The sequence below is a fragment of the Chrysochloris asiatica genome, unplaced genomic scaffold (assembly GCF_000296735.1).
Source record: "Chrysochloris asiatica unplaced genomic scaffold, ChrAsi1.0 scaffold00095, whole genome shotgun sequence".
Classification (NCBI taxonomy): Eukaryota; Metazoa; Chordata; class Mammalia; order Afrosoricida; family Chrysochloridae; genus Chrysochloris; species Chrysochloris asiatica.
This window is the reverse complement of record NW_006408613.1, coordinates 2,097,113-2,113,589: the sequence shown is the minus strand read 5'-3', so window position 1 is coordinate 2,113,589 and position 16,477 is coordinate 2,097,113. Positions and strand designations below refer to the sequence as shown.

The window sequence follows — 16,477 nt, the reverse complement described above, 5'->3', positions numbered from 1 at the left end:
AAAATTATGTTGTTGTTGTTAAGTACCGTGGAGTCGGTTCCGACTCATAGTGACCTTGCACAGGGTTTCTGAGGCTGCAAATCTTTATGGGAGCAGAACGCCTCATCTTTCTCCCGCAGAAGAGCTGGTAGTTTCGAACTGCCGACCTTGAAGTTAGCAGCCCGATTCGTAACCAGTACGCTACCAGAGCTGCTTAGTTACATAGATTAACATAAATATATGTAACTGTATCACAGTTGTTTAATTTCTGATTTTGACAAATAATTCCTTATAGTCCTCTCTTCTTTAATAAATTTAAGAACATTATCATGGTCAGCCTGGAAGGCAGCAGAAACCCTTTGGTAAGAATTTGAATGTGTGTGGAACCACTGGGTATGTATAACTGTTAGGTCATGGATATCTTGCCACCTAGATTTAAATGTGACTTTTGTTTAGTAAATGTTTTCTAGTTTACCAAGAAGCCGAGCAATGTAATAAAAAACACCATAAAGAAACAGCTATGTCTGAGCAAACAGAAGTTCAGTAATTGCAAAATAGATGAGTTTTGTGGCTTATGATAGAATTCACCTGCAAAAGTTTACTCTGCTTGTCTAAATTAAATTTTGAAACACAGTTTTAGAATTATACGTAAATTTTCTTTCTCCAGTATATTATCCTTGTATTTGTTCTAAGACTTATTCCTTGACTCCATTCCACATGGAAACTTTTTCCTTCATGCTAAATTACTCCTTTATGCTAAAGCTGTTCATATCTACCTTATTTTTCAATTACTATGTGTAACTCACAGTGCCATGTTTCACTACAATTGAAGGTATATATTTTAAATAAAATAGAGTATGTTCTTTTTCTATATGAGGTGACATATAAGATATTTTGTATAATATTTCATTTTTAGAAATATTGGAAATTCTTGGTCACCTGGTACCTTTAAGAACTAGGAATGGAAATAACCACTTGTGACAAATGGAAATAAAAGACAGAATACCACTGTGGAGCCCAGTGGCTCTGTAAGATAAGCACTGGCCTGCAAACCACTAGCTCAGCAGTTTGAGTCCACCAGCCCCTCCACAGGAGAAAGATAGACTTTCTGCTTCTACAAAAGATTCACCGCCTTGGAAACCATATACAAGGTTGTTATAACAACAATAACAAAATACCACTTAACCAAACTGCTGCAAAATTATGCAGGTTCATCATTCCCACTAAGTGATAGGCAGTATTCTAAGTACTTTACATGTATTAACATACAGACCCTTCACAATACCCCTATGATAGAAGTATTATTATCCCCACTTTACAAATGACAAAACTGATCTAAGGCTAGTCAATGATATGGAAACCCAGGCAATCTCACTATAGAAAACTTGATTTTTATAAAATAAAAGAGCTTTGTCAGATATAAGTGACATGCAATAAATTGTACCTACTTTAAGTGTGAATTGCATTAAGTTTTTGCATACCTTGTTATGTGCCACTGAGGCTATTCTGACTCACACCGACCTGACCTTACTGGACAAAGTAGAAATGCCCTGAGGGCTCCCAAGACTATAATCTTTATGGGAACAGAGTGCAATAGGTCTTTTCTCTCACAGAGCCCTTGTGGGTTCCAACTGCCTACTTTTACAGTGGTAAACAGACTGCTTTACCATTGCACCACCAAGACTCCTTATTGACACATGTTGTTGTTAGGTGCCAGCTTTATGGAAAATATTGCCCATTTGATTTTGAATGATTGACCATTCCATGGTGACTATACCTTGCCTAGTATTGTTGCTGCCGCCACCACAAACCGCCCCCGCCCCCCCCCACACACACACACAAAAACATACAATCTACTGCTTGGCTTAAAACTGTGCCATGAGGATGAGTTCCTTTCCAGATCAGAAGAGTGGTTGAGGGCCTTAGTCTCAGGTTCCTCCTTTGCTTTCTGACCAGTAAACTGGGTTTATCATTATTATTATTATTATTAAATAATTTTGAGTTTTGTCAAATCTAGTTTTTGAGATGGTCTGTAAATTCAGATGGCATATGTTCAAGGTCATATAAGCTCAAGTGGACTGTTTGAATTTTCTTCAGCTTCTCATATGAACATTTGATGGTCTGTTCCACCATCTGCCTTGGCTGTTTTGACTGATATTGAGCTTTTCCATCATCTCTTTACACAGATGTTGTCAAATTTGATGCTTGTACATTTTATCTGGTGAGGTCCAGGTATTTAGTTGTCTTTTATGTTGAAAAAAAGTTATTTGCAGTGACTAAACCTTGCAAAATTTTATCATGTAATATCCAGCATCACTCCTATCAACCAAGACCATATTTTCCAACTATTGGTCCTTCCTCTTTGTTTCCAGCTTTCACATTCCAATTATCAGTAATTATCAATGTGTCTTGATTGAATGTTTGATAAATTTCAGTCTGAAGAAATTGGTTATTGTTGTTGTTGTTAGGTGCCATCGAGTTGGTACCAACTGATTGCAACCTTATGCACAGCAGAACAAAACACTGCCCGATCCTGGGCCAACCTCACTACTGTTGCCACACTTGAGTCCATTGATGCTGCCACTTGGCCAATCCATCTCTCTGGGAGTCTTCCTCTTTATCTCTGACCCGCCACCTTATCAAACATGATATCCTTCTCTAGCAACTGGCCCCTCCTGACAATATGTCGGAAGTATGGGAGACCAAGTTTGGCCATCTTGGCCTCCAAGGAACACTCTGGCTGTACTTCTTCCAAAACAGATCTATTCAAAATAGTTATATTGACTGGTCTTCATTGTAGGTATATAGATATTATTCAATCACAGACAGAGTATTACTTCCAGATAGATCTTCAAATGCTCTTTTGGACAGTGAATGTGACGCCATTCCTCTTCAATTTGCCATTCCTGGTGTAGTAAACCATATGGTTGTCCAATTCATATGGCCAGCAACAGTTCCTTTCAGCTTACTAATGCCTGGGATATTGATCCTTATGTATGTATTCCATTTAATTTTTGACAACTTCCATCTTTCCAAATCATACAGACCCTTCACAATACCCCTATGATAGAAGTATTATTATCCCCACTTTACATATATTACATATTTCCAATTATTAATGGTTGTTTGTAACTGTTTCTTTTTATTTTGAGTTGTTCCCCATTAATAAACGAAGGTCTTGAAATCATTGCTCCATCCATGTCATTTAAGGTCAAATATACTTTGAGAAATCTTCTCAAATCGTTTTTGAGTGCCTTCCAACATGAGTGGCTCATTGTCGAGCAGTGTATTTGGCACAGAGTTTTCAGTGATTAAAAATCAAATTAATGTGAATTTAGGCTACATAAATAGACTCATAGTGTCCATAAGAAAGGAAAAAGTAGCCGTTTTGAACAGGGCACCTAGAACATTATAACAAGTAGGATTCCTATCTTATGCACATCTGATCTAATGACTGTCTGGAACTCTAGTGAGAATCACTGTTGAGGCTATTGAAAAACTTAGCTGAAATGTAAGAACTAACATGAAAAGCTCCAGTATGGAGGACAAACTATACATGGTGTATCGAATTCTAGAGGACAAGATTTTAAGTCCCTAAATGGAAATGAAAGAAAATCACAGCTTTATTCAATATAATGAAGCTGTGCTTTTATACAGTGTTTCAAATTTTTGATATACAAAGTTTAATTTTAATGTTTTATAATAATCTTTGATATGTATGTGGTAGTGTGCAGCTCACAAGGTCACCAGTTCAAATCCTCTAGCCGCTCCTTGGAAACCCTATACAGGGTTGCGATAAGTAGGAACCAACTCGACAGCACTTAACAACAAGTGTGTAGCTCAGAAAAATCTAAAACTTACTTTCCAAAACTGAGAATTGTCTGAAAATCAAAGCATTTCACAGCACAATAAGAAGTATTACAGTTCAAGATCTATCCAAGCAGAACCTTGAGAGCCCTCTATTGACTTTGACACAAAAGGTTGTGGTACAGACAATATCTGCATTCTTAATTGGTGTACATATCATTAAGCATATGCATACATGGTTTAGATGTTGTGCACAATTTTTATAATAATTATTTTCTTTCAGTCTCTATATCTATCCTTATATATTATGAGGCATCTTCTGTCAGCTCTACCTGATGGCAGTTATTCATCATAGACATTCATTGTCATTCCTGAAATAACCTTAAGAACTGTGTGTTTCTCCTTATAATTAATGTTTTGGATAGGCCACTTCTGCCTGATCCTATGAGTCAAGGCTTATCCACTGTGCTTTCTCCCAGGTCATCTTCCTAGGTCTGACTCCTTACCAGCTCAGGAAGAATCAGTTGTGCATATCTCTTCCCACTCAGTAATTATCATGTTGGTAGTTTGAAATAAGCCACGTTGAGAGTGTTTACCGCAAAAATTCACAAATGATACAACTCAGGACCTTTTTCCACACACACACACACACACACACACACACACACACCTCTACCCAGAGCCATATATCATATATTAACTGTTTACCAGCACACATTGATACATTTCATCTTTTATCCCAGCTTCTGCTAGCCTAGTACCTAAACTTCATCTTCATTTCATGTGACCTATTATTGATTCAAATGGGAAGTCATCCTTATTTTTTTATTCTCATTCAAATAAGTAATTCTTAGATGGTACCAACATAAAATTTTACAAACTTATAAATTTATGGGGTTTAAATTTTGTTTTGTTTTGTTTTGTTTTCAAATCAAGACCGTTTGTTGTTGTTTGAGTTGGTTCTGACTCATAATGACCCTGTGTCCAGCATAACAAAACACTGTCCATTCCTGCACCATCCTCACAATTGTTGCTATGTCTAAACCCATTGATGCAAGCACTGTCAATCCAGTCCATCAAGGATCTTCCCCTTTTTTTAGTGACCCTCTACCAAGCATGATGTTTTCCAGGGACTGGTCCCTTCTAGCATTGTATCCAAAGTATATGAGATGAACTCTTGCCATCTTCACTTCTAAGAAGCATTCTAACTGTACTTCTTCCAAGATAGATTTGTTCATTCTTCTAGTAGTCCATGGTCTATACAGTATTCTTTACCTGCACTGTAATTTAAAGGAATCAATTCTTCTTTAGTCTTAATCATTTTCCAGCTTTTGCATGCATATGAGGCAATTGAAAATGCCATGGATTGAATAATTTTAATCCCAAAAAAATTTAACTCCTATTCCCATAATAAGAAAGATGGTAGAAGAATTGATGTCTTTGAGTTATGTTGTTGGAGGAGAATATTGAAAGTGTCATGGGCTGCCCATAGAACCAAAAGATCTGTGTTGGAAGAAGGGTAGCCAAAGTGCTCCTTTGAGGCCAGGATAGCTAAACTTCATCTCTCATACTTTGGACATATTGTCAGGAGGGACTAGTTGCTGGAGAAGGATATCAAGTTTGGTAAGATGGAGGGTCAGAGAAAAAGAGAAAGAACCCAGCAAGATGGATTGGTCAAGTGGCAGCATCAATGGGTTCAAGCGAGGCAACAGTAGTGAGGTTGGCCCAGGATCGGGCATTGTTTTGTTCTGCTATGCATAAAGTCACTGTGAGTCGGCACTGACTTGATGACACCTAACAACAACAACATATCCATTAAAAACACACCATAATTTAAAAACGAAAACCACCACAGACTATAAATTTTACCTGGCTTTCTTAAGGAGACTATGTAGCAGTGTGAGTAGGCATTGAGCTGCTTACTGCAGGATCAGTGGTTCAATCCTACCAGTGGCTCTGTGAGTGAAAGATGAGTCTGTCTGATCCTGTAATGATATATGGTCTTGGAAACCCTATAAGTGTCCCCTTGAGTCAGAAGTGACTCAATGACAGTAGTTTTTTTATGTGCCTTTCTTGTAAAAAACAAAACAAAACAAAACAAAACTTAGGCTATTCTTTATATCATAGTCTCAGAATATTTGATAGTGTAAATAGTGTGAGATAAGGTTGAGAATCCCTGAAGTAAGTATTTTAAATGCTATTTTAACTAGACATTTATGTTTCTAATAGAAAGTTTACTTAAGCTAACATGTTTGTTAAGGTTCTATTTTACTGACACTTTTTTTATTTTATTATAGGTGAAGATCCTCACGATCAACCAAAGAGAAAAAGGATTAGAAAGCATAAATCAAAGAAAAATTTTAAAAATTCCAATAGTGTCCTTGTAGAACAAGCAGAATCAGAGAACCAGTGGAGTCTTTTACAAGAAAAATTACAGCCACAGCACACAGATGGCCCCACAATAAGCAAAAATAAAAAAAGGAAACTGAAAAAGAAGCAGCAAATTAAAAAGAAGAAAGCAGCTGGTTTACTAACAAAAGTTTCTGGCGTCAATTTCATGTACCAGCCTGAGGAAAGCAGCAGTGAACAAGATGAATTAAGAAATACTGATGGAGAAGATGTTAAAGACTCTAATAAGGAAGATGTTGAAGACTCAAACAAGGAAGATTCTAAAGACACCAATGAGGAAGATTTTAAAGACACCAATGAAGAAGTTACTAAAAGTATCAATGAAAAAGCAGATGGTATTCTAAACTTCTTAAAGTCAACACAAGAACTATATTTTTGTGATGGTATGATTTTTCTTTAATGGTTCTTTTGAGTAGTCATTTGAAAATAAAAAGCATAGTAAAATGTTTAATGTTTAAGCTATGAAATACATTAAAAATTTCAAAATAAGTAATTAGAGAAACAAATAAGAACATTTCAGTTATTTCTACCAAAGATCTAGAATAGCACATTTCTTAATTCTTAGCAAAAGAAATAAAACAGAACCAACCTCGGTAAAATAGTGACTTCAGATGCATGTTGGTCTCATGATGGATTTATTTCTCTGAAATTAGATGTTAAACCATGCTGATATTGTATGTTACATTTCTGTATGAAAGGTAAGTACAGATCTTAGACTTTAATGAACTTATGTTCATTTTTATAAATTAATTAATAAGTATATATCCTTTGTTATTGTTATTGTTAGGTGCCATTCTGACTTCTAAGAAGCACTCTGGCTGTACTTCTTCCAGCACAGATCTGTTTGTTCTTTTGGGAGCCCTTAATATTTTTAATATTCTCCAACACCATAACTCAAATTCTTCTATGGTCTTCCGTATTCACTGTCCAGCTTTTGCATATATGTGAGGTTATCAAAAATACCATGGTTTGGGTCAGGTGCACCTTAGTCTTCAAACTAGCATCTTTGCTCTTGAACATTTTAAAGACATCTTGTGTGGCAGATTTGCCTAGTTTAGTACATCATTTGATTTCTTGTCTGCTGCTTCCATGACTGTTGATAATGAATCTAAGCAAAATGAAGTCTTTGACAACTTCAGTCTTTTCTCCATTTATCATGATGTTACTTATTGGTCCAATAGTAAGGATTTTTTTTCTCTCTTTATATTGAAGTGCAACCCATGCTGAAGGCTGTGGTCTTTGATCTTCATAAATAATTTCTTATAGTCTTCATTGCCAATTCTCTTCAGCAGTTCAAAATTACCAGTTGTTCCATGGGAGAAAGATGAGGATTTCCACTACCATAAATCTATGCAGGGTCACTGTGAGTTGGAATCGACTCCACAGCACACAACCAATATTTAGGATTTCAATCTTTATGCACTGTATTTCATGTAGACAACTTCCAGTTTTCATAGATTCCTACTTTGTATATTCCATGGTCTGATTATTAATGGGAGCCCTGGTGTCGCACTGTGGGTTAATGCGTCAGACTGCAAAGCTGTTTGAGCTGCAAGGTTGGCAGTTCAAGCTCACCAACTGCTCCTCAGAAACGCTTACAGGGTCACTATGGGTCAGAATTGACTCTACAACACTTTACATCAACAACAACACCTGTTTTTCCTCATTTTGAGTTATGTCCCATCAGCAAATGAACGTCCCAAAAGCTTTATGCCTTTGGTGTCATCATCATCAGCTCTACTTTGAGGAGGCAGCTCTTCCCCAGTTGTATTTTGAGTGCCTTCCAACCTCAGTGGCTTATCATCTGGCACTATATCTGACAATATTTTTGTGCTGTTCATAGTATTTTCACCTTCCAGCACTATGTCTAACAATCTTATGCTGATATTCATAGTTTTTACAGTGGCTAAGCATTCAGAAATGGTTCACCTCTCCTCCTTTCTAGTTTGTAAGCTCCGCTGGAACCTGTCCACTATGGGGCACCCTGCTGGTATATAAAATTCAGGTGGCAAAGCGTACAGCATCGCATGCAAGCCACTACAGACAAGTGACTGAAGATTGGTGGAGATTTGTATTGAACTTTATTAAAGTCTTACCTATGGATTAGAAAGGCAAAAATTGGTAACTAGGATCTAGTAAGGTATACCATGAGCAATGGCACTCAAATAAAGTCTTTTTCTATTTTAATTTCATTATTGTTAGATTCCATTTTAGTATTATCCAATTTTACCAAGTATTTTTATAATTAAGATGGAGAAGTATGTACTATATAATAATATGGTAGTTCTTTCAAAAATGTTATGAAAATACCATTACTAATAGATCAGTTTTACTGCCAAGATGGCCACAAGTGACTTTAACTCTTTCCTCTTTTTAAGTTTATCAACAATTTGTATTAGTGTATTGAAAACATATTTAACAAAGATTCAGATGACACAAATAGGGACCAGAAATCTGGAAAGCTTGTACTGTTGAGGATACAAGGTAAACCCAAAGGACCTAAAACTAACACAGACCCTGGAGTGGATTACCTAAAGGATGCTATCCTAGTATCTAGAATAAACCAGAGATAGATTATCCTTTACCAAACATGAAACCCAGCTTCTAGTCAGCTCAGACACCAAATGCATCAAGTTGATGAACTTCCAATCTGTTTGTCTACCAGGGGAAAGAGAGAACCCTCTCTAGAGAAAAATATCATCATCCAAGTCTACTACAATTATACATATATGCTCAGTAAAAATTTGTCAGGCATGCTAAGACACAAGGCCGTAAAACCCAGTATCAAGAGGAAATAAAAGTAGAAGAAATATAGTACAACAGGTGTAGAAAATATTTAGGAGCCCTGTTGGTGTAGGGGTTAGAATGCTTAACTGCTAACCAAAAGGTCCATGTTTTGAATCTACCAGCTGCTGTACAGGAGAAAGATATGGTTGTCTGCTCCTGAAAAAGGTTTGTTATTATTGTTGTTGTTAAGTACCGTCTAGTCGACTCTGACTCATACTGGCCCTTTATTGGGTTTTTGAAAAGCAGCTGGTGGATTTAAACTGCAAACCTTGCAGTTCGCAGTTTACTGCTGATCCTACAGTGCCACCTCAGGAGTCCTGTAAAAGATTTGCATCCTTGGAAATTCTATGGCCAGTTCTACTTTGTCCTACAGAGTCATTTAGATTAGGAACTAACTCATTGTTGATGAATTTGGTTTGTTTTCTTTATTTGGTTTATAGAAAATATTAAACTATCAGATAGGAATTTAAAACAGCTATGATTTAGATGTTGAAGAAAATATGAAGAACATGGACAAAAAGATGAAAAATTGGCAAATTAAACCAATAATACAAATCTTAAAATGCAGCCAAAAAAAAAAAAAAAAAAAAAAAAAAAAAAAACATTATTTTTAGAGAAACAATAATCACATTGATGGTTGATTTTTCAATAGAAACAATTGAGGCCAGTATCTTCTTTTTATAATTTTCCTTAAAAATATAATAATATATATATAATTAACATTATTAAATATTAATTAAATATAACAATATTTATTATTATTAAGTAATAATAATATCAAATAATAAAAGACTACAAAATAGTCCTCTTCTTTTATTATATTTTAGATACATGACCTAAATATGTTCATGCATGCTATATTTAGTAAAGTATGTTCCTACATATAAACAGTTAAGAATTTCATTGTCATTCAACAAATAGTAGTATTTTGTTGTCTTCTTGTCTATTTTCCAAAGTTCTTTTCTGATTATCTTGTGTGGTAGCTTTTTATAACTCAAACATTTCTAAGTAGAAACATATGTTTGAGGCTTTCTTTTAGAGATAAAAGCTTATCTTTGTTTTATTTTAAAAACAGAGAAATTAAAAAAAAAAAAAGTGAAATGTATATTTTTCAGTAATACTACCTTTATTTAGGTATCTCTGAAGATTCCAGTTCAACTGTCTTCATAGAGACCACTGAAGAGCTATTTAAACATCTTGAATCTCACAGCATGTCTGCCTCAGATGTGCTCATTCTGGATCACATGAAAACGTTGTTACTTTTGCAAGATACTGAAAGATTGAAGAGTGCTCTGGAAGTGTTCCCAGAACATTGTATGATGCCTCTTGGTATGTACTGTACTGCTTAAGATGCTCTTGTCAGGGTTTCCCACTGAAAAAATTACACTTAAAACAGTAATGAATCAGAAAATATAGTATTGCATATATGGCTTGGAAGAATAGAATCCCATATAGGAATATGCTTCTTGTGTGTCTGCTTGATATAAAAATATATCTTATTGTATATGCAGAAATATATGTATAAGCTAATCTTCCAACCTTGTGAGCTATTTAACATTAAGGGCCAAATTTTCATAAGCATAAGCGGAAATGAGAAAATGTATTTCTTCCTTTTTTTCTCCTTCTCCTCTGTTGATTGTTAGAGCATACATGTCTCCACTCATCTTGTCATGACTTATTGAACCCCTGTAGTTAGAGAGTTGAATTATTAAAATGATTTTTCTTTTGTTTACTTACTTAGCCATTATTCGGTACCTGCTTTGTGTAAGCAGTGCTGTGCTAAAGCTGACTACTAGCCAACTGTGCTCATGTCTTTCCAACTGCACATGCAGTGATACCATTTGATGTCTGGAAGTAGACCATGGTGGGAGTGTTTAGAGCATGGATGTCTGCCAACACAGAAAATTAGGGTGTTTTCATCTATCTATCTATCTATCCATCTATCTGTCAAGAACTACTTTACCTGCACACCACTATGTGCCTGACCCAGAATAGGCACTTGACAAATTGTTGATGGAATGAATGAATAAAAGATACTTTGTAAATTACTTTAATGGAATCTCAAAATAAATGTGTGGTTTTCATTCTTACTGTATAGCTGAAGAGTCAAGGCTAATATATTTTTTAAAAAGTCAAATAGCAATTCAAGTTAAACAGCAATAAAGCTGTTACAATATGGTGCTATTATTAGCAAAGGAATGACATGGACAATAAGTATTTTAACTCCTAAGTTTGATAAATCATTGTAGGTGGGGATAACTAGGAGGGACTAGCTCAAATGTAGTCAATGATTTGTTAAGGAAATATTTATTACTCAGGCATTTGGTTCTAGGAACTGTTGTGTGTCATGGGGTTTATCAGTGAAAACAGCAAATAAAGATACTGCATTTTGGAGTTTATATTTTAGTCAGGGATACAGAAAGTAAATAGGACACATAAACAAAATATGTACTGTGTAATACATTTGATAATAATAAGGCTGTGAAGAAGAAAATAAAGAAGATATTCTTACAATCAAGTACAAATGTGTTTAGTCTATTTTAGGAGTAGAAAGAAGGTGTCTACTATGAGCACACTGAGAAAACTAGTTTGGTTAAAGCAGAATGAATGAGGAATAGAATAGCAGAAGACAAATTAAGAAAAGTAACAGGGGGATCATATCATGTTTTACCCTGGAGTTCATGGTAAGTTTGTTGGTTCTAAGAGAATGGAAGGCTTTGAGGAGAAGAGCAGGAAGGCTTTGAGGAGAAGAGCAACATGGCTTGGCTACACTTAGCAGAATCTCTTTGTTGTGTTGAGAATAGATTGAAGATTTCAAGATCAGAAACAGAGACCAGAAAGAAACTATAATAATAATCATGTTGGGCAATTACTGTAGCAAAGACCAGGGTCATAGTAGTGGGGATGGTGAAGTGTGGTCAAATTCTAGATGTATTTTATAGGTAGATTCAACAAAATTTTCTCACAGACTAGATGTGGTATGTGTGGCCTGAGCAATTGAAATCAATGAGTAGTGGGAGTAAACTTAGGAGAGAAGAGATACTATCTGGAGCTCAGTTTTGAGATACTTGTTGTATAGAGATTTAGGTATAGATTTAGGGTTGTGAAAATCATTGATAACCATGACCATGCAGTGTCCATGTGGACAATTAGAGGGAGGTAGCAAGGAAGGACCAAAACTTTTAATAGAATGGATACAAGAGAATAGGAGAAGAGAATTTGGAAACTATGAGTAAAGATAATACTTTCAAGAACATTTACCATGAGGGAAGAAGAGAAATAATATTGGAGGAAAAAGTTAGATCAAATGTTTTATTTTTAAGATGGAAGAAATTGCAGCCTATTTGGTTGCTGATGGCATAGAACCTATAAGAAGGAAAAATAAAATAGGAGAGATGGAAGAACTACTGAGGCAGTGTTATTCCTTCGAAAATGAAAATTGGAACTTTTTGTGCATATACAAGTACTAATAAATTACTTTTAATAGATCATTTGGAGTTCTGATATGGCTGTAGGATAAGCAGTACACTGCTAACCACAAGCTCAGTGTTTCAAACCCACCAGCCATTCCTTGGGAGCCCTATGTTGTTGTTAAGTGCCTTCGAATCGATTCCGACCCATAGTGACCCTGTACAGGGTTTCCGAGGCTGTAAATCTTTATAGGAGCAGAAAGTCTTATCTTTCTCCCATGGAGTGGCTAGTAGTTTTGAACTACTGACCTTATGGTTCACAGCCCGATTAATAACCACTATGCTGCCAGAGAGGTCATTATAAGTCTGAACTGGCTTTAGGGCACTGAAGAAAACTTATAGATTATTTAACTCTAGAAACCTAGTACTTGTTTAGTTTTTGTCACTAAAAGGCCTACTGTATTATGTATTTAACACATTTGTTGTTGTTCCATGCTATTCAATTGGTTCCAACTCATAGTGACCCTGTATAGGGTTTCCAAGGAGCAACTGGTGAGTTTGAACCACCAACCTTGTGGTTCAAACTGAGTTTGTGGTCCAGTGCTTTATCCCATAGCACCAGAACTCTTGAATAAAATTTTTTATCTCCAACCAGATAAAATTCAATCAGTGAAACTAATAGGAGATTTTCATAAAAGATGAAAATAAATTATTTGCAATTTTAAATTTAAAAAAATGTATTATGTTCCTCATACTTTTCTTATGCTAGTGCATCCAGAAAGTGTTTGGCAATTTGGGAGAATTTAGCAAAAAGGCTCACTTTCATATGTAGGAATAACTCATCTATATTAGTTTCATATATCAAGATCACTAGTTTGAACCACAATTAATTTAAGCAGTTGATAGAACTAAAACTTAAAGGAATTTTCTGTAAAAATGGAATTCCCTTTTTGTGAATGTAAGATACACATTTTAAATTTTGCTATGTGAAGTTAATTTGTAAAATAAAATTTTATAAACAGTGAAGATTTTCAAATATTCGCTACATTACATCAGTTTCACTTATATAGCTTTTAGAACTTGAATTCTGTTTTCCACAAAATTAATTTATAAAATTTAATTAGTAGACATAGCTCCCATCTGTATGGGATAAGCTTGAAAATAATAGCATTGTAAAAGTCATTCTAGATTATTTTCTGTTATAACTCCTTTACCTTCTTTGCTCAATAATTATTTTTCATAAATCATAGATGTTTCATTTGACTAGGCTATAGATAGCCTTTTCACATGTTAAATTCATGTGTTTTATAGTGTTCAGTTAATTGGATTGATCTCACATTAATATATATAGCCCTGCTGTGGCGCTGAAGGATAATGTGCTGCACCACAAGATCACCACCAGCCGCTCTTCGGAAACCCTATACAGGGTCTTTAGGAGTTGGAACGGGCTCAACGGCACTTAACAACAACATAATATATATGTATACATAATATATATATATACATATGTGTTATCATAATTATAGCTGTCATTTATTAAGTTTTATCACACTTCTCACATTGTAAAGGTGTGTGTTCTACCTGTTCCCACAGTTAATTGCGAGTGATACAAATGATTTGCAAATGCCCACTAACCAAAAGTTTGGCAGTTTGAACCAACCCAGCAGGATCATGGAATAAATGCCTGACAATCTGTGTCTTTCATAAAGACTGCAGCCAAGAAAACCTTATAGAGTATTTCTACTCCAACACATGGGGTTACCCCGAGTTGGAATTCACTGGACTTCAATGGATGTAATGAATTTGATATATAAATTAACTATTATCCACACATTCAGGAAACAGAGGTTTACAGGGATTAGGTTACTTGTCTTTGAATAGATTCTTTCATACTCCTGTCTGGCACCATAGATCCCAGGAGTTTACCTCATTCAGACCTCCTCTAGCAGTTCCCCAGGACTGTGGGTCCAGTCTGACTTGGAAATGAAACTTTAGCCTCAGCAGCAGTAGATAAATTCCCTAAGGGCAGGCAATTCTAGGAACTGAAATAGACTTGATAAGCTAGTGGATCAGTTTTGCTCCCTTTTCCTTACTACTTAATATGTCCTCTCTGTGATTAATAACTGGAGATGCAGTGGAAGTCCATTATAAAATGAATTCTAAGTGACAGAATTTGAATATTGTCTTTACAAGGTATATAAAGCTTGACATATGAGATGGATCTTTATTCATTGCTACATTTCTCGCATGAAGCAATAAATAAAACGTTTGACAGGTGATGTCAAAGACAGTCTACTTGAGAGTGTGCATTTGACTACTCTTGGCATAGCACATTGGCTTTCATGAAATTTGAGTTGTGTACAAGGAGACTTCAAAAACTTTATGGAAAAATAGTTAAAAGATGATGGAATTTTGCATGAACTTTTTGAAGCCACCTTGTATATTCACTTCATTGTATCAAATATAATTAATTTAACATTGTTTTTTCTAGTTCATCATTTTGAGGTTAACCCTCTATTTTCATTTAATTTTAGTTAGTGAGTCCTGGTTTAGTTTGCAGTTCAAACCCACCAGCCTTTCCTTGGAAACCTTATACAGTATGACTGTGAATCAGAACTGACTTGGAGGCACTAACAGCAATCTAGCACACCGTTTTCTTTCAAATCACATTCTATATAACAGTGTGCTATGACTTTATGAAGTCCAAGTCTAATGGGATATGTGAACCTGAACTGTAAGATTCATAACCAAGTAAAATCAGAATTTATCCTTATTCTTTGTCATAGGTTTAAAAATATTTAGCAGGAACCTCATTAATAGGGTTGTTGTTGTTGTTAAGCACCATTGAGTTGGTTCCAACTCATAGTGGCCCTGTGTAGGGTTTCTAGGGAACGACTGGTGAGCTTGAACCACTGACTTTGTGATTCAAACTATCTTGCTGTGCAGTGCATTATCCCACAGCGCCACATCAGGCAAATATAGTAAGTCATTACAAAATAACCTAAGACTCACTAGTGTGGTAAGTCACTAACAACATTGATTTAATACCAAAGTTATATGTTATGATGCTTATTTCAAAGTTTACTTTGAGCCCAAAGACTAATTGCTTTTTTAAAAAGAGCAAAATAATATGTATTTTTTTCTTTTCAGATCATGTCAGAGTAATCTCAACTTTCTTTAACTACTGGATTACACATATTCTTCCTGAAAGAAACAGTGAATAAAATCAATATGTATATATAAGAAGATAAAAAAATTTAAAGGAAAATATGAAATCGGCTGAAGCATAAAAATGATGATATTCCCTACTTTTTCTTTATAACCCAAATGCTGAGAGCTTTGAAGACATGGGCACCTTATTATTTATTCATGTGTTTGTACATAGTGGGTCAGATGTCATCTGAGATTTTAAATGAAAAATTTTAGATAAAATGGAAATTTTTCTCTGATTTGCAAACATATATGTCATGAATTTCTGCATAGAGATTCTGTTCTTGTAATTCCTGTAAAAACTAAAAATGGGCAGTATATTAAATTAAATAAACTGTATAATTTGACAGTCCTATATTTTTGTAAAATTTCATATCATCCTGTATCCACAAGTCTATATTTTAATAATACTTTATGGAAATTAAAATGTTCTGGTTTAATTATTTTGATCACAGTTGAATTTCTTGTTTTCCTTTTCTCTATTTTGAGAATAAAAATTGGTTTTCCTGTTTGATCTTTTCTTTTCCTCTTGGAAACACCACCAATCCCAGTCCTCCCTCCATTCAACACCACAGTCCACTGGTGCAACCCCTCAAGAAGGCATTGGCTCCATCCATAAAAAGTTTTAAGTGTGCATACTCTTTAGCCCATCAATTCAATTTTTAAGATTTTTATCATAAAGATACACAAAGGTGCATGTGCAGAAGTGATCCTTGCAGCTTTGTTAGTGTATGGGAAAACAATTAAATGCAAACCACTTGCTAACCTCAAGTTCAGCAGTTCAAAACTACCATTGGTTCCGTGGGAGAATGATGGAGCTTTCTAGTCCCATAAAGATTTACTGCCTCAGAAACCCTGTGCAGAGTTGCTATGAG

General features: G+C 35.2%; 1 protein-coding gene across 1 annotated transcript in view; it reads left to right on the top strand.

Moving 5' to 3' along the window:
• The window catches only part of ERICH1 (glutamate-rich 1), a 134,039-nt gene extending 118,423 nt beyond the window's left edge, over nucleotides 1-15,616 (top strand). Inside the window, exons 4-6 of the mRNA XM_006866719.1 lie at nucleotides 6,084-6,578; nucleotides 10,117-10,311; nucleotides 15,543-15,616. Coding sequence (XP_006866781.1) covers nucleotides 6,084-6,578; nucleotides 10,117-10,311; nucleotides 15,543-15,616 — 764 coding nt within the window. The remainder of the gene's footprint in view (nucleotides 1-6,083; nucleotides 6,579-10,116; nucleotides 10,312-15,542) is intronic.
• The last annotated feature ends 861 nt before the right edge of the window (nucleotides 15,617-16,477 follow it).